The sequence below is a fragment of the Oryctolagus cuniculus genome, chromosome 7 (genome assembly GCF_051225735.1).
Source record: "Oryctolagus cuniculus isolate XC-2025 breed Fujian yellow rabbit chromosome 7, ASM5122573v1, whole genome shotgun sequence".
In the NCBI taxonomy this organism is placed as follows: Eukaryota; Metazoa; Chordata; class Mammalia; order Lagomorpha; family Leporidae; genus Oryctolagus; species Oryctolagus cuniculus.
Window position 1 is genome coordinate 63442120 of NC_142873.1, and position 23127 is coordinate 63465246.

At 38.8% G+C, this 23127-nt stretch overlaps 1 protein-coding gene across 4 annotated transcripts in view; it reads right to left on the bottom strand.

The window, feature by feature from the left end:
- NTNG1 (netrin G1) overlaps positions 1–23127 on the bottom strand; it is a 397910-nt gene that overhangs the window by 69931 nt on the left and 304852 nt on the right. For all 4 annotated transcript variants that reach the window (XM_089337018.1, XM_051856220.3, XM_002715818.6 and 1 more), the window contains exons 4-5: positions 16064–16236; positions 3987–4013 (exon numbers count right to left, since the gene is read on the bottom strand). In XM_089337018.1, coding sequence (XP_089193144.1) covers positions 3987–4013; positions 16064–16236 — 200 coding nt within the window. The remainder of the gene's footprint in view (positions 1–3986; positions 4014–16063; positions 16237–23127) is intronic.

The window sequence follows — 23127 nt, forward strand, 5'->3', positions numbered from 1 at the left end:
TCAGCAAACAGTTCAAAATTAATGTAGCACACCATGCAATTTGCCATATTGCTACACTAGCCTGATATTTGTTTCCTTGTTATATAAAACCTAATTAGTTAAAGGGCAATTCAAATAAAACTTTTATTTGGGGGATTTAGAAGTATTAAAGCAAAGGAAAAGGAGAAACAAATGTATATTACAGCTCTCCAGATAGCATGAACACGATTACTAATAACCCTTGGGTGGGAAAATGATTAACCTTGTTATTTTCCTTACAATCCAGTTTTCTACAATAAATTGGTACTACAAAAAATATTTGGATGCTGTATGGAAAACAAGTTGTACAAGGTCTCCAACTGGCATCAAATGTTTTCAAGTATGAAAACATCTCTGGGCTTGCTCAACAGGCTGATGGATCCCTGCAGGTAGTACTTCTCTGTTTAATTGTCCTGCCAATTAAATAAAATTAGAAACTAATTTTTAAGTCTGTGATGAAACCAACGTGCATTATATGAGTAAACAAGAAAATGCAATGTTTCCCTTAAGGGAACTTTCACTTCAAACTTATTAATTTGGGGTGGGGAGTGGACTGCCAACACCTTCATTGATATTCTATGCTTTTTATGTCATTTTTTTTTAGTTTTTGAAAGTAATTTAAAGAAATAACCCACAATCTGGTTCACAATATTTATATTTGAGGAAGTATTTCTATTTACTTTAAAATTCCAGTATTTTTGAACTGTTCTTTCTTGATGTGATCTTTCATTTTGTGAATAGTCCACCTTTATCCGCTGTCTCATCCTTGACCTGCTTTTATAAAAAGTGATAATCATCCACTCAAAGCTATTTGCCATTCAGCCAATTCTTGCTGTTCTAATTATGCTGTTTTTTAATATATTGTTTAAGCTAATTAGTGCAATAATTTGCTCTTCAGGGCTAAGGACAAGATAATATATGTTAGGAGGAAGTGATTAGTTTATCATTTTAACAAAAAACACCCACAACGAGCCAACAATAAATTTGGATCATCAGCTTCAACAAATGTTCACTTGGATAAAATTGTGAATGTTTACTTTTAAGTGTATAATACATTTTATTAAAAAAAAGAAACTTGAATGAATCACTACACATCAGGTAGAGTAAAAACATAGATCAAAAGGCTTAACTGGCTATAGATCTATTTTGGGATTCATTAATTGCTGACAATATCACCAGTTCTTTTCAGCCATGCTGAAATCACATTAAAATGGCAAAGTTTTAAATCAAGTATCCTTGGGATGATTAGGAAACCTATTTCCTAATAGATAGACAACAGCAGGTACAAATGACCTTAATGGGAATTTTGTTTCAAAAATATTTGTAGCAGATGAACGGAAAGGATGACCACTCTGTCCATGCTTTTGAACCTTAATATAGGCATTGATATTCTGAGATCTATATTCAAAACCTCTAGCCATTATGTGTACTGCATATGTATGTACACTTATGGTTACATACATCAATAATTTACATCAGTAATATACAGCATTTATTTTCCTTGAGAAATGCTTTGATGATCAGAGTGAATCTAATGAGTGTTATTTCTGTTATAATGGTAGCTTCCTGTTCAGCAGGTGAAATTGTATTCATTGATTCCTTCTTTGGGGTAAAGGGAAAGCTCTGGCAAACAACCAACCTTAGTTAAAAATCCAAGCAGTTCCCTCTTCTCTGGTTTGCACCTTGAAAATCCCCTTTCCCATGTCCTGTAGAACAGGTCGTGAGTCAACTATGTGTGAATTCTTGCCCTTTGGAGAGGAACGGAATCCACTAGTACACTCAACAAGTGTCTCATAATCCCACAAAGAAGGAACTTGTGAATGCCATCAAAGCAGCCCAGAAGATACAGTCATGTTTGATGGTTTCTTTGTAAATCTCTTTACCTTAAAGCCAAGCAACAGGCAAGCTAGTCATGTGTGATGGTGGGTGACCCCTTGAAGCTCATACATCCTGTTTCCTGGAAATCTGAGAAAACACCAATCGCACTCCAAGCAGAACAGCCAGAGGCATGTGGAAGCAGAGGACAGACTATCACTTCTAGTGAGAGGGCTTCTGTCAGGTTTTAAGAGCTAAATTTCCTGGATTCCTGATAATAACGGTTAACACATTTTTCAAAGGCACAACAAAGCATCCTTTCAGGTCACCACTGAATTCAAAATAAAACAGAGCAAAACCAAAGTGGAATTTCCCGATTGAGTGTGTAAAAGGTCAACATCTGCTGATGCTCAGATATGGCGGATGTGGTGGAGGCGGCCGAATGAGATGTAGAGTGAGCAGTACAGTCAGAGGGTCCATGCAACACACAATTGACACTCTGAACAGAAACACACCCCAGCGCCAAAGAACTACTTTTCCATCCATCCATTTCTGAAACTGTTGACCTGCCAGATCACATGGCAGCCTCCATGATGTGTCTCAGCTTGCTTCCTTTTGGTTCCTTCTGGCTCTAAGATACATGCGCGGATGCAATTGTCAAGGCCTGAGAGGAGCACATTATGGGGTATTCATACAGTTAGGCAAATGCCAAGGTAGATACTAAAGCAATAAAACGAGACTATCTGAACTGAAGGTTTGTGTTTTTAAGTTTGTAGAACAGATGCCTTTCCAATAATATCACAGAGAACACTGTACCATTAGGTTAGTATCTAAATGGACATGAACACTAACTACTTCTATTTGCAAAGTAGATGATTTCCATGGCATTTAGCACATCTAGTTCTTAGGAAATTGGTGCCTGGGTCTATTCACAAGCTTAAATAAGCTGGGTTGATTTATAATTTGGAAGACCTGACTGTGCATTTATAAGAAGCAAATGTTGTTTCATCCAAATTATCAGAGTGTTGCTTGTTGGAAGATGTTTGGTATTGCCATTCTCCAACTGTTGCTATTTACACTGCAATCACCCAGCTTGGCATAGCACCTATGATGCTAGCCTGTGAGAGGGTACACTGCAGTGAAAATTCTCTTGACTTTTACAATGCATAATTGCACTTCTGGAGTGCTTTATTTCTGATCAGTTTATCCAGAAGTTATTGCAATATTTTAGCCTGCACACATAAATGGTGCAATATATGAAAATATGTAAAGTTCTGCTCTGAAAAGTGATTAGTTATTTCCCTAATGGGCACATCAGGGTTGATGTCAGAGTGCCAATTTGTCACACCTGGAGAAAGAGCTGTAGTTTACTTCATGATAGATGAGAGAATGTTCTCTGCAGTGATACTGGACAAATAGAGGGAGTAACAGGGGTTTCTCTTTAATGACTTGAATTTCTACTAAAAATTTCTTGTAGGAATTTCTAGTACTCTAACTCCTAAATTCTGCATCTTTTTTATATATATCTCTTCTCTGTCACACTTAAACCTAAGTGGTCAAGAAGATGTGGATCATTATAGTTTAAGAGAGAAAGGAACATTCTGATGATCTTTTTTCCTTTATTCTTCCAGAAAGGCAGATGATCACAACGTGCTTGTTTCAGGCCTTCACAAAACCAACAGTTTACCGCATTAACAAAACTTCCCCTTCCCCCTGGTTTCATGGCTTTTTCCTTGGGTCCTAATAATTATGCACAAGGCATTCATTGGTATTCATTTTCTGCTTTTCCAGATTGTATTAGAAATGCATACCTAGTCCTAGAGAGTTCAAATTCTTTGTTTCTTACTAAGTATGGGTAATTGGATTATTCATATTTTGGTAAATGAGATATGCTCACCTAAGTAACTGCACCTCTGGCCTTCACTGACCGACAATAATAAGGAAAGCTGTGGCACCATGTCCACAGAAGAGTTACACAGAAATAACTATTTTATCTATGCATTCGCTATTTCTGTACAGAAAACCAACATACAAATGCAATTCACAAAGAAAATACTCTATTACATCAGAAATGGACTCTGGGAAAATAGATCTGAGGAGCTGAACAACAAAGCAAAGCTAGCCTAGACTTGGTTTGGTGATTTGTTACTTACTACCGATACTGGAAATACTGGGGATACCTGGAGAGAAAGAGAACAATAAAGAAAAGCAATTAGCTATAACATCTTTAAATTAGTATAAAACTTTTAGAAAATGCATATTTAAAAACATTCAGGTCATTAGGAAATTAGCACACTGAAAAATTATATACAAATATCTAGGCATTGAAATCATTTTGGTTTTATTCTAGACCTCTGAGGTTCTTAGAGTTGGGAAATCATGCTCAACTTCAATAGCTGGTGTAAGGGAGTCTTGTGACAGGCTCACACATTTTGTGGCTACCTATAAGGTTAATGGACATTTGTATGTGGTTCAAAACATAGTGAGCTAGGTTTATGTTCTGGGCATAAGACACCAAATACATACTGTATGGACCTATACAAAGATATCCACATCTGCAATAGATCTTTGAAAGTGTGCTATGAGATGCTTGTGCTAGCTGCTGAAAATCATTTGGCACTTTATTTGATTAATTTCACATAACCATCATTTTTATTCCTCTTTTACTTGTCAAATATGTGGATTAAACTCTGTAATAGAAACTTAATTGAGCAGAATAATTCAGGAATACATTAGGTTGTTCATATTGATCATGGACTTCATTGATTTTTCAGCTTTCATTTTAATTCATGAGTTGTACAAAAGTAGTGGAGCCATTTCAGAGTGTGGCTGGACTTGGTAAAATGACATTTTAGTTGGGTATCCAGACTAAGACTCTGAGCCAAGCAATATAGTGCTGTGGCCAACAGCAGGGACATAGAAGCCTGGCTGTCTGAGTTTGAAACTTGTCTTTGAATCCTAAGTTATTCCTGACTCTGTGAACTTGGGACGTGCTGCTTATGCTCTTGGTGGCAGGGGCTCAGTTTTCTACTTGTTAGGGTTGTTGCAAGGATGATATAAATTGAAAAATGTAAAGCACTCAGAACATTGCATGACAAGTACTATGTGCTATATCCATCTTTACAATTATTGTTTTAGCTGGTTCATCAAGAATCACCATGAGACACTGCTAATGAAAGGTCAAAGATTTGTAGCCTTGCCACTAAATTCAGGAAGCAATATCAGAAACATGTGATGGTGAAAGTTGTGCTTCACAACTAACCAATTGGGTGTTGAAGTTAGCAAGTTCCCTAGCTTCCCAACTTGTTTCCTTATTTAAAAACGGGCTAATAATATCTACTGCATAGGGCTGCTGTGAGGATTGAATGAGATAATCCATAAAAATGTCTGACGCATGGTAGGCAGTCAATGAATGATAGCTGTTAATGAGTTGTTCAGGCTTGTTTTCTACATCATTGGAGTGTAGTAACAGGTGGTAACTATAAGAGTCATTAAGCTTCTATTTTAATATTTATATTTGAATAACTACCCTCTGCTTATATGAACCAATCACTGTAACTTGCTCAGAGATTCTTTGTATTTTTTAAAATCAAGAATTATTTTCTTATTTAATAGTGGGGAGAGGAGAATGAGGAATAAAGGCTTACTATGATTTTTGTAAATATTGGAAGGAATTTCAGTTATTAGATATAACAAAAATCTCTTAAATATTCAGAGTTTATAGTGATTCAGTTTAATTATGATCATGTATCGACAAAGCTGGAAGCCATTCCCCTATTTTTACCCTATGCCATGAACTGAACTTTAAGCTCAGTGTAATTTCTGCAAAGGACCACTACATTCCTGACCTGATATTTCAGTAGACTAGCTAAGCTGCAGCAAGGCAGAGATTTGGTATTGAATCTTTTTTTCCTCCCTTTTCAAATCCCCTGTTGAGTGAGGTGCAATGGCAGCATCATAATTTTAGTATCAATTGCAGGAGCTCCAAATTTCCCCATGATTGAAAATCCTGCTCCAGTGCAAGGAACTGCTTGCCTGTTGTAATCCGTCAAAGAGAATGTAAGTTAGGACAGCAGGAAGAGACTTTTCATGTGTTTTCAAACTTATTTGGAATAAGAGGGCCATGCATAATGCAAGGTGCTTGATCAGACACAAAGGAGAGCAAGCCAGCAAGACTGATGCAATATTTGCTGCAGTTGAATACTTTAGAAAGATGCAGAAATATTTCTATTCCTTTGAGGATACCAGCGCAGGAGAGAAATGTTCATTCCAAATACACAAACCTCACCAAAGTAGGCCATTATGAGATCCTATTTTCCTCATGAAGATGTTATTACCTAACACTGGATGTTTAAAATTCAGGTTCTTCCTCATCTTGTGGCTTACGGTTTTTTGAGGGGCTGCCAGATGAATTACTTTCTGTTCAACAGTTGTAAAATGTGAATTGCTTAGGAAAGATTTTTAAGCTTCTCATTTAAGTAAAGATTTTTGAAACTGAAAATTTCTAAGCAACAAGGGATGTCCATTAACATATTTTCACAGGTTGTTTATTCCCTAATTCTTCTTATTTTAATAACCAAATACCTTGCTGTGGGTTCTCTTCAGACAGCTTAAGAATTTAGTAAATCCATTACATCATTAAAACATTACAAGGAAGCCATAAGAAATCCTTCAAACCCTCAAGGAAGTAAGACAGGAAGGTCTAGAAATGAATGCCAACAGCTCATTTCCTGAAAGGTGGAGTGTCTTTGGTGTCCCTGAGGAATGAATCAGCGAATGAGATTCTGTCTTACAACACTGACTGCCCATATGCCATGGGAACTGGGGTCACATTGTGCTCCAAGAGATTGTCTAGGCAAAAGCTGGTAGATTTTTCTTAAGATTCCCTTTGAAGTGATAGCTGCTGGGTTCTTTTTACCTTGAAATCTGAGCTCAGATATTATTTCTCCCCTTCCTTCTCTGCATCCTTGATATTAACTGCTCTCTCCTCTGTGACCCCACATTGCTTGACACAGACCTCTGTGATGGATTTATCAACTTGTTTTTTGTGATTATTTGCGTGTTTGCCTGAGGGCTCTGAGGGACAAACTCCAAGTCTTAGTTTTTGTATCGCTTGTATCTGCCTGGGACAATGCTTGACATATAAGACTTGCTCAATGTACATTTGAGCAAAAATTTATTGCTTGTTTCCATGAAGGTTTGTGTTATGGTAAGAATATCATTTGGGGGCATAGCTTGGTTTTGCCCCTTATGAAATGTTCCACGGAAGTGCTTCTGAGTTCAGGATTAATGAATGTTTTAGTTGTCTTTGAATACTTCCCCTATTCTGTGAGGAAGAGTTTTACGCACTGTAAAGATTTCCCTCACTGCTTTACCTTCCATGCAACTGAGAGCTCAGGGCTCGACCTGATGCTCTGTTGGGGAAACTGCATAGTGTTTAGTGTTTGGCCTATTTTCTTTGTGTCCTTTTTCTTATACCTTCTTTTCTTTTAAAAGTATTATTTACTTACTCACTTGTTTTCTTATTTATTTGAAAGGCAGAGTGAGAGAGAAGGAGAAAGACAAAGAGAAGGGGGAGAAGAAGCAGCAGCTGCTGCCGCCAGATCCTCCACACGGGTGGCATGGACCCATGTCCTTGGGCCACCTTCTGTTGCCTTCCCAGGTGCACTAGCTGGGAGTCAGATCAGAAGCCGAGCAGCTGGGATTCGAGCTGGTGCTCCAATGTCAGGATGCCAGCATCACGAGAGGTGGCGTAACCTGCTGCACTGCAACGCTGGCTCCCACTGGTCTTCCTTTTCAACTTCTATTTAATTCTTGTATTTATATTTGTCTTTTTTGCCAAGACACTGGAAGTAGGTAAATATTTTTTGGGGGGTTTAGATGTGTATAGATCTGAAAGCCCCTTTTAAGAAAAAGAACATTAAAATATAAAACGAGATATAAAACTGGATTTTTTTTTTGTCAGAATGAGTCCAATGAGGGATCCTGAAGTTTAAGCTTCATTGGTTCAATCTATCTCTGGAACAACCTCAAAATTGCTTGGGAAAGATAAATAGATAAAAGGTAGATAAAAAGGCAGAAAATGAAGGAAGATACTAGATAAGCTAATTCACAAAAGTGATGTAAAATTGAGCACTGAAAGAGATTTTAAAAGTCATCTTATTCTGCCCTTTGATTTCACAGACAAGGCATAAAGAGATGCGAGTGCCTTGTCCAAGCTGACCCTTTTACACTCAGCATCAGAGCATGGAGTTTCTAGTCCCTGTCTGATACTTTGCTAAACCCACACTGAGGAAATGAAGCACAGGTATGCGGGAGTTTGCCACGAGTTTCTGTGATGCACTGTATGATTTTAGTGCTAATGCTTCTTCTAGAATAGGAGTGTCATGGCGGCCTGAGAAATACACCACGTTGAGGGAGCCTAGGAGGGTATTATGCCACCACCATGTGCCTGAAGAATAAGATGCTTGCTTGCTGCACAGGTCTTTGTAGTTAGTTCCTCCTGTAGCAGCCCTTCCCATTGCCACATTAATTTCAGTGTTTGTTTTAAAGGAATTCTGTTGTTATTAGGGGGAAGAGAATCTGGTAGAATTATGTAATGAGATGATGTGATATTTCCTACTTTTTACATTTTTACTGCACCCCTTCCCCAGGTAAATCACGAAAGGGTACATAGTTAAGCAAGTCAACATGATGGAGATCTCAAAACTAAATACCCTGGTCATCAGAAGCAGATTAATGCAGTGCTGAAAGCCATAACTCCTTTGGAGAATCAATGGAAAGTTCAGCAGCTTTTCATCAAGAAGGAAGCAGAAGGGATAAGGATTCAGTGTGCTTCAAATTGAGAGGTAAAATTACCATTGTTGTGATTGATGGTTTGAGAAAAAAAAAACCATCAAGTAGGTGATGGGATCTTCTTACAGCTAGACTGAAGCCACTGGGAGCTCTAAACTCCAAAAAATGCCAGTTGAAGAAGAGAGAGGTGATCGGTAAGAAAACATACAGCAGATTTATTTGTATTCCAAAAGAATTATTTCCAATGTCCTTCCAGCCCTGGTCGCTGGTCCAAACTGCGGTTGATAGGAGATGTGGTGTTGTCTCCCAAGAACATGAAAGTGAGGGAAATGAGAATCTCTTCACAGAATTATGCTGTGAAATCATAAATAATCCGAGTAGAGGAGGTGGCATTAACTTGGCTTACTCTATTAACAAATCTGAGGAAGAGAAGGACAAGCTAACCAAAAGGTGGTAGCCCGGAAAAAGGAGCATCTTGAGACATCTGGGGGCAGTATTGTCCTAGCATTGTCTCAGGGAGCGTGCTTGATAACCTGTAAACTTCCAGACCTTCTGCGTTCTGTTGGCCTTAGGAAGGCTGACCCTGTGGTAGGATGGATATGTTGGGATGTTTAAGCTTGATGTTATTAGTATGCAAGTCATTTAAATTTCCTGATCCCATGCACACCAAGCAACTTGCTGATAATTTTCTGGTTCTGCATGTAGACTTAATTACAGGAAAGAGAATACACTGGTCATAAGGACTTGAATATTCTGAGCACAGTAACAGTTATTTCATATTATGGATGAATAAAAAGACATTTGACTGTAATTTATCTACCTATAAAGCTGCTGATTTCAAGAGAAAAGTTTGCTGATCATGTGCTAGATCTCAGGGAAAAAAATAATGATGCTACCAACTAACTTCATTGTGAGCTCACTATGTTTCAGGCCTTGTCTCAATGCTGTACACATTCTAGTTGCCTTAACTTTTATAAAAACTTGATGAAGTCAATACTCAGGTTAAGTTCACACATGGTGGAAACTCAAATACATACAGGTTAAGAAATTTTCCCAAGATCACCTCACTTAGCATGGAAACTGCAGCTGCAACCTAGGAGCCACATTCCAGACTTTGGGCCCTTATTCATCATTCTATGCTATCTCTCAATTTATTGTAAGCCCCAATTTCTTACTTTCAGTCCTCAAATTAAAATCAAAAAAGGAACAAAAACTTTGTATAAAAGAAAACTTTTCTTTCCCCCTAAAGCATACCTGTAGCACAACCTAATAAGATCTGGGCTTATTTGGCAGCAAATCTGGACTGGAATTGATATGAGGGTATTAATTATAGTCTGCCTTTATCCTGCTTTGTGAGAATAATAAGTTTGCTGCAGAAGTATAAGAAATGTTTGATTAAGTGGTGCTGATATTCTGCTGTGAGTTTTTTGTAATATTTTTATATGTCCTGTATTACCATTCTAAAATTCTTAAAATGTATGACTCCAAATGAGGTCTGGTTCCATGTGCATGAATAGCTTGGTATTTTGGTTTTATATTTGAGTGTACAAGCTTGGAGCATATAAGTTCCTATGAAAAAGAATTTTTCTAATTTCTTGCCTGATTTAGGGTTCTAAGTCTGGAAGGTTCTTGGTCAGAACCCAATAATGACCAAGTCATCCTAGTGACTGTCACATAGGGAAGCCTGTGAAAACTAGCTAGCCAATTTGATACATCACGGGGTTGAGTAGGCCATGAGCCCCAGTGGGTGTTTTTCCTGTTGGATTTCCTCTAAGATCTCAGGTGGTCTCTCCCTGTCGGTGCTTGTGTTAGAACTGCTGAGCTGCGAAGGGCAAGACCAACAGGAGGCCAATATATCCACAAACACATAACAGGGATTTAGTTTTAAGTACTCACTCACCAGAATAACTAATTATAACTAGCAGTTAATAGTTACTAGACATTTGTAAAGACCAAGAACAAAACATGTTTCCTCTCTTAAATTGCTGATGTTTTAGCTCCTGTAGTCATACAGATCCGAGTTCAAATTTTGCTTTCTATGTATTAGCTGTGAGGCCTCGGGACACTTTACTTATGTGTGTCATTTCTTTATCTGTAGAATAGTTTTAATAGTTGTATTCAACCCATGGGGATATTGTGAGGCTTTAAGGAGATGCAGCACAGAAAGCAATTAATGAGCTATAAAAAGCTAAGGGAAACTTAATAAATAGTAGCTATCATTATTTTTTTTTAACAGACAGAGTTAGACAGAGAGAGAGAGAAAGAGACAAGAGAGAAAGGTCTTCCTACCGTTGGTTCACCCCCTAAATGGCCACTACAGCCAGCGCACTGCGCTGATTTGAGCCAGAGGAGCCAGGTGCTTCCTCCTGGTCTCCCATGCGTGTGCAGGGCCCAAGCACTTGGACCATCCTCTACTGCCTTCCCGGGCCACAGCAGAGAGCTGGACTGGAAGGGGAGCAACCGGGACAGAATCCGGCACCCCAACCGGGACTAGAACGGGGTTCCGGTACTGCAGGTGGAGGATTAGCCAAGTGAGCTGTGGTGCCAGCCAGCTATCATTATTATAAAAATTTTAGTTGGAGATAGTCACTCATTTTTGTAATTCTATATACATGATCAATAATTTAGAATAAGAGAGAAAGAGGAGCAATTTATTTTTCATGGGGGAGTCCAGGCAAACTTCTCTGGGAAGTTGGCTTTGAGAGGCACTCATGAAAATGAACAGAATTTCAAAAAAGATTAAATAGAACGGTGCTTTAGGAGGAAAGGATGAATTTAGTATCTAGCAAGATGACTCTGAGATCTTTATAGACAGCTGGGAAAAGATGATCTAGGTTCATTAGAAAGATTAAAGCTAGAATTGGTTGATTACTACCAAGTCAATAATCCTAAGAGCTAAAATCACAGAAGTAAATAGGAATGCCAAGGAAAAGCATCCATAGGCTGAGGATAGGCAAAGTAAGGGAACATGACAATTTAAAGGAAGAACAGAAGTTGGCCTTTGAAGACACAGAAATAACAGATCTAGGAGTAAAGGCAGGTTTAGAGAAGACTGACATGTTCAAACAGGTGTTGAAATGGACCCTAAACCCCAATGGAGGATAGAGAAAGTCACTCAAATTTAACCTAAGAAGCAAAATAGAGCAATGTGCAGTACTTCCTCTCACTCTTACTAGTAATGCAAACCTTGAAGATACGTTTGCTCTATAATCATAAGATTCCGTGTATGTAAAATAAAAATGGTAGTATTTACCTTCTAAGACTGTTGTGAGTTTAGAACAGACTAATGGATATAAAGCACTTAGGAAATTGTCTGAATAATGGCACACACATGTATACACCTGGGGAAACATAAATTGGTCAATGCAAATTTAATATCAGGGAAAATAATAGAACAAGCATCAAATTACTTTCCATCACTCAAAGGAGCTCTAGATATTGTGTAACAATTCAAGTTGGATTTCTGAACAAATAATGTCAATGTCAGTCCAATTTAATTTTCTTTCTTTGAAGAATATTAGACTATGTAGGTAAGAGAAAAGTAAAAGGTTGAACACAGACATACTAGCTGGGCTTTCTGCTATCTCTATGATGTTTCTATAACAAGCCTGCAAGAAATTATTTAGACCAGCTTGTCCTCAGAAGAGTGTTTTATAGAAAGATATTAAGTGTTCCATGAAACAAATGAATCTGGGAAACATTGGGTAAAATATGTTATTTTATAGTAGGGCTTCTCAAGTGTTTTTAAAAAGGTATTGTGAGTATCAAAGAGTCAGTATAGTGTACAGCATTTTCCTAAATGATTTGACCATGAAATTATTTTAAGGGTCAAGGAATCCAGATTAAAAAGTTGATGTGTAGACATTATATTACTTTTGTTGGAGTTATGGTTCCTAAACAGTGATTATTAAGTTTCAGCATCTGTATCCATATGAGTTTAAAGGATGTTACCTAATATTTTTATTTATGAGCTGGACAATGGAAATCAAGAGGATCATGATTCTGAGGATGTTCGACAGATCTGATATGACTTTGAGGCAGAAACAAAATTCAAAGGGCATTCAAAGTAGAATTCTATCAAAAATAGAATGAAGATCAACAGGGAGAGGGAAGACGTCTTTTCTACAAAACATAAGCTTTGTAGAAAAATAAGAAAAAGATTTTCACAAGTATATTTCTTCAGAGCTCAAGGAAACTTGGTCTTGATTAAAAGCATGATGGGTCAAAATATTATTACAAAAATTAATACTCTACCTTTTCCAAGCTTATTACAAGAAAATGATAGAGAATTTGGTGTGTCTTGCAGACTTGGGTGGCTGTACTTCAGAGTGCTGGTGTTCAACAGTCTTCTCTCTTGGCTATACATACTCCACACAAAAGTTGGCCTGAATTGCTCTAGAATGCAGGACCTCTCAAGTCCAACGACTCCCAAAAAGTCTTAGCAGATGGGACTTCTCAGAGGAGTTCGCTGAGTGGCTTTAGATGGGAATCTTTTTTGCCTGCTTTAATGGATGAAGCCCACCTAGTTCTCTTTCCACCTTTGGGGTTTAGGGTTGGGGAGGGGTGAACAGAAACTGCTCTTTCTATTCAAAGATAATCCTGGCTGGGATTCTGCTAAATCCAGAGGTTGTCCTGTATGAGTCACATTTTGAGGCCACTGAGTGGTTGATTTTGAAGGCTCTGCAATTACAGTCCCTCCTATTTTACTTCTTAGGTTTGTATTTTTGTATTAGGGTATGACATATCCTAAACGTCCTTCTTACATAACTGATTCACATACACTAGGGAGAGTCATCTGAATGTGTGTGTGTGTGTGTGTGTGTGTGAGAGAGAGAGAGAGAGAGAGAGAGAGAATATGAACTGAGAATTATAATGATATTAGAAGTCCACTAATGAATTAGAGGACTTCCAGGGCAGGCAACCAGATAAAAGACATGAAAATAACACATGAAAAATGGAATTGATGATAATTAAACTGGAGAATAAACGAAAACAGGGTCATTTCAGTTCTTTTATTACATAAAAAGGAAAAATAGAAACTAGGAAGCACTCAACATTAATCTTAAGAAATCACTTTTATAGCAAAACTGTCCAACAATGGACAAGCTGCCTTATGAAAAAAATCCTAAAAATAAATTATTTTTGAACACTTATTTTGTGACAGGTGTTATGCTAAATAAACATATTACATGCATTAGCTTATTCAATCCTCTCAAAATGCCTATGAGTTAAGAGCTATTATTATCTGCACATTACAGATGGGAAACTGTGTTGGAGAAGTTAGCTTACTTTATCAAGGTCACTCTGCTAGTGCATGGAGGAACCAGGATTTGATTCTGGAACCTGTGCACTAAACTACTAAGTTATTGACTTCAACTGTTGGATGTTTTCAAGCATAGTCCCATGTGTCAGAGATTTAGTTAAATGAGTTTTTTCCTATTGCAAAGACTGGATCATGGCAGACAATTTCTACAATCTTTCATCAACTTTATGCTATATTGAGGTTTGAATTATTGAATTGAACCCTTCTGGCCATTGGGTCCATTGTGTTTCTATTTTAGCAGAACATGGAAAAGTCCAAAAATCTAGAAAAGGTTAGTAAAGTGTAAGTAAAGTCTAAGGGACAAGTAGACAATCATGCCCACAAGGAAACTCATAAGATATTGCATTCCTTTGTCCAGGTAATAACTTGGTGATCTTCAATGTGCAAAGGGCTAGGAGTATAGTCACTTCCATGGAGAATATAACAAGAGATCAATTTCAGCAAGAAAGCTTGGTTGAAACAAGGTCTTCTCAACGAAAGCACATTGAAATAAGCAAAGATTTTGAAGCACACAAATGGGTAGAAGAACCAGGTCCTATTAAAACAGAAGCTAATGCCTTCAACTTGGGTCTACCATGGTTGCCTCTTTGGTGGCCTTGAAGTTGGCCTACCTCAGGGATGAACCAGGGTGACAGCAAGTGTTTGTGAACTGCCTTCTCTTCCATGCTGTCCCACTAAAGTGGCAGCAGGCCCTGAAAATAAAATCTGAACCATTTTCATATATGGAAAGCTTTAAACTGAATTTGACAACTGTGGTGATAGGGGTAATTAGCTAGCCAGCCACAGGGTATTGCAACAAATAACCTTGTAAGATGCCTTCTGAATTCATGAGTCTGTGACTCTCAACAATTGAGGAAGGCCTGAGAAAGTCTCTATTAATAAAATCATCCCAAAAAAACCAAGTATCTATTCAACAGAGCTTTAATGTATTAATTTTAGGAAAGAGAAGTCTTTTTTTTTTCTGTAACACAGAGCTGAATGGCCTTACAAAGAGATTTTTTAAAAAAACCATTGGTAGGATTTTTTCTGCTTCATAGAAATTTTATCATAATTTCATGCCCCACACTTCACGGCTTGTTACTTGGTCCATTACTCTTACATTTTAACTTGATAAGGTCCTGGTACCTGTGATATTAGTTTTAAGTTTAGTTTCTCACAGCTGCTGCTTTGAAAGGCCTGATAACATTCTTAGCCACTGGCTTTTCAAGTTCTCTCTCTCCTGTGCTAACTGTTGTGCTGCTTCTGTTCCTCCTGTGTGAATAGGTCTATTCTAGACCGACCATCTCTCTGCTCTCTAGAGAGGGCTAATGTTGGGTTTTTGTAGGTGGCTAGTTGATCCATCTATGAAATTGGACAATTTATTCTGGAAATAATCACTTTTTGATTATATCAGAGCTTCTTTTCCTATGTTCCTCAGGAATTTCAGTGGGGCACATCTGTGTGGCAATGGGGCATCTCATATGGCTCCTTTAAACATAGAGAATTGCCTGTGGTCTTTCACATAGACACAAAATCTCTTTTTCTTAATCTAGTGTCCATCAGCCACAATCATTCTGTTTGACTGCAGATGGCCTTACTCCCAGAATCCATGGCAGGCTTGCCGGAATGGCTGGAGTTTGGAAAAATCCATTCATTTCGCTAGGAAAAGGGAAGACCTCGGTCAACTTGGAGAAGGAAATACCTTTTGGACTAGATGTTTCTTGTGTTCCTCAGCATTGGAAAATGGGATTGTAAATATTCAAAGAATTCCTGGAAATTGTTTATGGATAAAAGCAAGTTAGGGTTGAGAGTTTTCAAGGCCCTGGGTATGTTAATAAGAAATTAAATTGGGGAAGAAATTAGATCACCCACCTGTTCCACCCATTTAGAAAAAGTTGCTTCTGTGATCCCAAGAATAATTTCTCAACTCATTTAATGTGTGTTGGAAGAGTGAATTTAAGATGATGACACGCTGATGGGTGGGCAAATAAGGGACTACAACTTTAGCTGCACTTTGAAGAGCAATCAGATAATTTCTAAGAGGAGTAGAGTCACAAATGGCAATGAAATTGAGAGGAACTATCAGCTCATGGTGCACAGAAGATGGTGGCATTACCAAACAAAGTTACTCACAGGTATTTGCAGTGCCTTTGGGGATGGGGAGATACGAGCCTGGACTCCAAGGTCGGCCCTGATAATTCTTCTTGCATTTCCCACAGTCTGGGCCTGTAGTGTTGTGCTCACATTCACATGTCAGTTTGCTGTTGTCATACACACACACTGTGGCATGGAGATTACACTTGCACCTAGGCAGAGGAGAGACAAAGAGGTCATTGTCAGTCATGTTGGTCTTAATGACCACTGAGGCTTTACTAGTCTACCTCCTGGGGTTGTGGCTCTCAAAGTCAATTGCTCAGTGCCTAATTCCTACACAGAGGCATCCATTAAAATGCAGATTAGCAGGCCTTGGGAATCTTTATATTGAGTGCCAGGGGGTGGGAGCTCTCACAGGGCAACTTGCCTGTCCTCACTCTGCACTTTAAGGAAGCCCAGTACCAGCAGAGGCCTGATTGCTCCCCTGGACAACTGTGCCCTCAAACTAAGGGTTTCCCAACAGGTATCCAAAATATTGCCACTAGTGAGTGGTTTTCCTGTGATCTTCTCAAACCTAAGACCATTTATCTGGGTTTGAAGAACAGTGTTCTCTTCCTTTTTGGTTTTACATCATTAGGACAATTCTTACTCATTGAAGAATGAAGATAACCATTAAAACAATCTGCTGCTCAGGCTTGTAGACCGAAGAGGCTATCTATCCTCAGGTGCTCTCTTTCTGGGATCTAAATGACATTCTCTTAAAGGGGAAGAATTTCCCCAGCCAGCCCTCCCCCCCAGAGTGAGGGGAGACTTCCCATTTATAGAAAATATGGCAATCATAGAGGTCTCTTAGAAACAGGCCAAATGACTCTGATAAAGGATACTTAGACTTCTAGAAAATATGAAAACCATGTGTGGCAGAGGCTTGAAGCCATTAGCAAAGGACCCAGCATTTGCTGCCTGTGAATAAAGCTGTGATATATGAGCGGCAACACTGGAATATGCAATTTCCACAAAAATCCATTTCTGTATCTGAAATCTCTGACTACAAAACTGCAGAGGCCAGCTTGGTGTTTGTTGAGGAAGCAGGTTATACATTGCACCACACTGAGATTGGGCCACAGAACCCAGGAAAGGTAAAATCTAAGTTGATATAATGACCATGACCAGAAGTCAGGATAATGTGTTTGGGAAGAAAGGGTCTATGCAAAAGGGAAGCCCTGGGCACCCAGGCCAGAGGATAAAGTACCGATTCATCTGAACCTGGAAACATTAAGTGTGTGTGTGCATGTGTGTGTGAAAATAAGTCTGGACACACACACACAAATAGACTCAAGTTTCTTAAAAAAACAAACAAAAATACTGTGAGTAGATGTCATGAACTGAGAAAAAGAGAATATTCTGTCTTAGAAAGGAGCATGAGATTTTTTGAAACGATGTTGATTTCTACAATGGCTGTATAGCAATGGCAAAGTTTCTCTTTTGTGCAACAGTCTGTTTGCATCTCATGATAAAGGCTCAGGCAAATAGTAGTGCTGAAAGCTGCCAGCCTCCCTTGTAACTAAACAGTGTAGTTCTTAATTCATTTGCCACCCATTCAAACCTCTCTGGAACCACTAAGCATCAGCCTCCTTAGGGATCTACTACAATCTGTTAAGACTTTAAGCTACACTCTGCCCTCTGTGTACTTAGGAAGTATAATAAACTGAAAGGCTACTATTTAAACAATATCTATTTAACTTAGACATGCAAATATCAGCTTTGAAAATTACCATTTGTATAGTCTTTTAAAAAGGTAAGAGAGGGGCTCCTGCTGTGGTGCAGTGTTTTAAGCTGCCACCTGCAGTGCTGGTTCCAGTCCCAGCTGCTTCATTTCCCATCCAGCTCCCTTCTAATGTGTCTGGGAGAGCAGCAGAAGGTGGCCCAGGTCCTTGGGCCCCTGCACTCACGTAGGAGACCTGGAAGAAGCTCCAGGCTTTGGCTTGGCTAGGCCATTTGGGGTGTGAACTAGTGGATGGAAGATCCCTTTCTCTGTCTCTCCTCTCTCTGTAACTCTGACTTTCAAGCAAATAAATAAATCCTAAGGAAAAAGGCAAGCGAAAAAATAATTTAGTTAAATTCTGCTTAATTATGAGCCATGTCCTATAACCACCTCCTCCATGTAGGCAGTTATTTGTGCTGGGCTGCTTATTAATGGAACTTTCTCCTTGCATATTAGCACCTTTATTTATGGGTGTGTTTATACAAAAGGAGGATGTTTGAAACCTAAGTGATAGAAGCACCAGCTTATACTGATTTAACACCCTATCTAGTGTTAAAAATTCTAAATGAGGAAGTGAACAATGTGACCTCAAAGCATATGCTAGATGCATGTGTGAAGACTAAGAAGGCAGGTAGTAACTGTAAATTGGATTGTATATCTTATAACTCTTATTACCTTCATATTTGTAGTCATTCTCTGAGTTACAGGCAATTTCTATTCGAAAGACATTATGTTAGCTGGGAAAACAGTTTCATTTTGAATAACAAAAGGAGGTGAAAGGAGAATGGATGATTCTTTAGTTTTATTTTTCTCAGATTTCTTCCAATCAATGGCTCATTCTCACCTGTCCAAAAGCTTATTAATCACTGAAGTCTCAACTCAATTCAATCTGTCCTGTCCCCTATAGACACTCTGAGCTCTATTATTCTGATTTCCTCAGTGATTCTGTGTGTTTTGTTTGGCTCATTGCTATGTAGGCTCTGTGCTATTAAAATTCTTTACTCATTGAATAATTCTCTGACATCTCAAGGGGGAAAATATCTACCTGTACCTGGTCTTTTACTCTAGCTACTTCCTTAACTTTCTCCTTTTCCTTCTTGAGTTTGCTATACTTGCCATCTTCATTTGCTTATCTTCCACTCACTCTTTCCAATTGACCACAACTTCTTTTTAATTTTTTATATAGTTTTAAAAGATTTATCGATCTACTTAAACGTCAAAATTACAGAGAGGAAGAGGGAGAGAGAGAGAGGGAGAGGGAGAGAGAGAGCCTCTATCCACCAGTTCACTCCCTAAATGGCTGCAACAGCTGGGGCTGACCCAGGCAAAAGCCAGGAGCGAGGAGCTAGGAGCCAGGAGCCAGGAGATTCCTCCTGGTCTCCCAGGAGGCCCAAGCACTCAGGCCATCCTCCATTGTCCTCCCAGGCACATCAGCAGAGACCTGGATTGGAAGTGGAGCAGTCAGGACTCAAACCAGCGACCATATAGGGTGCCAATATCAAAGGCGGCAGCTTTACCCACTACACCACAGCACAAGCCTCATCACAGCTTCTTTTTTTAAAGAAAAATTATTTATGTATGTATTTTTATTTGAAAGGTGGGGAAACAGAGAGAGAGAAACACAGAGTGAGGTAGAGATCTTTCTTCTGATGGCTCACTCCCCAAATGCCTACAACAGTTGAAGCTGGGTCTGACCAAAGTTGGGAACCTGGAAATCATACTGTGTCCCCGCCATAGGTGATAGGGACTCAAGTACTTGAGCTGTCACCTGCTGCCTCCCAGGGCACACATCAGCAGGAAGCTGGAACTGGAAGCAGGGCTGAGAATCAATCTCAGATACTCTGATGCAGAATGCAGTGTCCCAAATGGAGGCTTAATCAGTGCATCAAATGACCACCCCCCGATCATAACCTCTCTTGCCAGGATCACCCATGATATCCTTGTTGAAAATCCAGTAGATACTTTTCCTTTCTTTATTTGACCCCTTGGGGCACTGACTCTGAAGACCACTCCCTTTGCCCTGACACTCTCCCCGTTGGATGCTCAAGGTCATTTTCAAGACTCTCTTCTGCTTACTTTCTCTATGTGTTGTGCTTTGGGTTCTGCCCCAGCACGATTGGCACACTCCTTCTCTCTCTGGGCGTTCTTATCTAGATTGTCTCATCAATTTCCTTCTGTGGTCCATCTTCTGAACTGCACATTTTTCAAAGTAAATTTGAATGATCTGTCCTCCACTTCTAAGAAAACACATATAAAATAAGCTCAAAAACTTGAAACCATTTTTGTGAGATGCGGAGATTCTTCGTTACCTACAGTGGTCCACAGTACCTCCATCCCTCTATTACTCCAGGTAAGGTATATCTGGCCAAAGTGTTGGTAAGTCTTTGTGTCTGTATCACTATCACAGATCTCTCTCTTGCATTTCCAAATGACTTCTAGATGCATCAAACACAACATGTTCCAAACTGAATTCTTTGGATACCTTGTCCCACCTGTTCCTTCTGTGTTCTCCATTTTAGTAAACTATGTTATCTTCTATCTCATTAGCCAAGAGTGGCTCCTATAACTTCCTTTCCTAATACATCTAATCTGCCATTACTCAGTCTTTCACCAAGTCCTAACATTCCTCTTGCTTGACTGTATCTAAAATTTATACAATGATCACTTCCTTAGTTGAGATCATCATCATCTTTGATCTGATTCATTACAGAAAGTTCTACTTAGAACTGAGTGCTCAAATTATGTTTCTTTCTAGTCCAATCTCAGCACAACAGTCAAAATAATGTTCTACACCAATATACTTGGGCTACTCCTGGCTTAGAACCATTGTTGTCTTTCCCAGTATTCTCAGGATACAGTTCAATTCTGTAATATGGCTTGCAAGTGGCTTTGCAGTTTACCTCATATCCCTTCTCCAGCTTCATCTGTACCACTTCTAATTACATACTTAATGCTTTGAATTTTGCCTCCAGGTAATATTACAAAACTGTTTCTCAAGCCTTCAACATTCAACTTTCCTATACCTATTTCTTTTATCTGGATAAGTCTTCCCTTCTAGGTCCTAGCTAGTTCCTAGTTTCTGCTTGTCATTCAAAAAAATCTAATCAATTTTCTGAATGTTTCTCTGGCTCACAATGATGCTATTTCTATGTGTTTCCACACATCTAGCCAGGCATGTTGCATATTATGTCCACTATCTCTGCTATAGACATAAGCTGCATTCTATTCTCCTGCTACTGTTACTAGAGTGTAAGTTTTGGGGAATCAGCAATTATGTCTGCCTTTCTTATTGCCAACATGTGTCAAAGTGCTTGGAATATAATAGGTGCTCCAAAAACATTTGATGACTAAACAAGTGAACAGTAAACAAATAAGCTTCCTGAAAGCAGGAACTTCATGTGCATGTTCTTATGAAATCAAACACTATGACACTATGGTGTGTGCTGAAAATTGCCACATACCCTTATCATTGGCTTCATAATTAACCTTATATAGGACAAAAGAATCTATAAAATTGATGAAACCTTGCAAACTCTATTTAATTTAAGCTCCAGAGAATTTACCAGAAGATTGAAACCTTACATAAGAACTATCTTAAAACAATGCCTAGAAACCTAAGGAAAAGAACACAGCACAGGGGGAGAGGAACAGCAATGCATTTGTGTAACATGATTACTCTGAGGGATGCACCTGTTAGTGTCAACTCCTCACGTAAGGTTGACCATGCTTTTCATTTGAACTTTGGAGGAGCATTGCTTGGGCACTGGCTAAAATCATGACTTCCCCAGCAGTAAATCTGATGACTTATCTCAGCATTGGAGCTGTCTTTCTTGAGTAATTGTGACAATTTTGTGTTGGAACAAAGCATTGAAAGTGGACTCTGAGGTACCGCAGCATTGTATTTTGAAGTGGTTCCCTTTCATTTTCCATAGCTCAGTTTATTCTCATCACTCTCATTCCAATCAGACACTAAAATCCTTTATTTAGAGCCTTTGCCAGAGTAGCTGTTCTTCTAACAGGAAAAAAATGGATTTCACAATATTGGGAGATTGCTCTCAATTCCTGGTGTTGCAACCTCTGGCCCTGTGATGGGTGGAGGGCAGATTTCTGTGACATCTCACTTGTCTCCGACAGATTGATTATCCGTTTCCATGGCCATCCAGCGCCCACTTTTATTGTCACATTGGGAGGGGGAGGAACTGTGCAAGTGGAGACCTAAAAGGCTTCACTAGCAAGCAAATGTGTGAGGTTCTGTAAAGCTCAGCCTATTCACTGGTTCTGTTTACACACACCTAGAATTCATGCTAAGACATTGCTGCTAAAACTAATGGACTTCCATGAACCTTGAAGATCCATTTGTGTGCAAGTGACAAACAGGAGACATCGTCAAATAAGGGCGTCACTAAGACAAATTTAGAAGAAAAATAAGTTATCTTCTGTGATGCAAACTAATGAACACCGGTGTGTTCTCCCTTTCATCCAGGTCTGCACTTCCTGTATTTTAGTGACCAGCTGTCATGAGTCAATTTAATCTTGCTTATAAAAAGGCTGCAACATTTAGTTCTGTGCCACCTGCCAGTAGGTATGAAAAACCCATAGAGTCTGTCTGATTTTTCTTTATAACTTAATATATCTATTCTGGGAAGGATATTATCTGCCAGAATTTCCTGCAAGTTAGAGGTTCCTACAGTCTATTACTAATGTTTAAAATAGTGGTACTGAGAGAGGAAAGTTAGAAACTTGCTCTTTGAAAAGCCAAACAGGAAGAAAGGTTAGGCTTGCTGCTTTGTAGGTCAGGGTTTGGACTACTTTCGTGCCAAGGGAGGATTCACCACAGAGTGCATGAAATTTAAGCTACAGGGCTATTCCAAGGCCCTGAAGAGAACCCTAGCAACGTATTCCTGTAGTAATATGCTTTTGTATATTTTGTACAAATAAGATACTATTTATGTACTTATATTAATAAACATTTTCACCCTTAATAAGTACCTCCCTGCTCCCAGTACCAAAGGGCGTAAATTTTAGGCACCACCAAACCCAGATCAGTTTCTGTTTTATCTTCTGCATTGTAGGGGCACTAGCTATACAAATGATTTTAGAAAATGTGTTGTCACAAATATGGGAGCTTTGTAGATATCTTCTTGAAAAGATAACAAATTACCCCATGTCTCTTGCCTACTTTTTTATGCCTCTGCAGTCTCTAGACCTTTCACATATGTTTTAGCTTTTTGTTACTACAATGAAATACCTGAAGAAATTAACTTTTAAAACAGAAAAGTTTATTTAACTCACAGTACTGATTTATGTATTTTCATTTTATTTGGAAGGCAGAGAGAGTGAG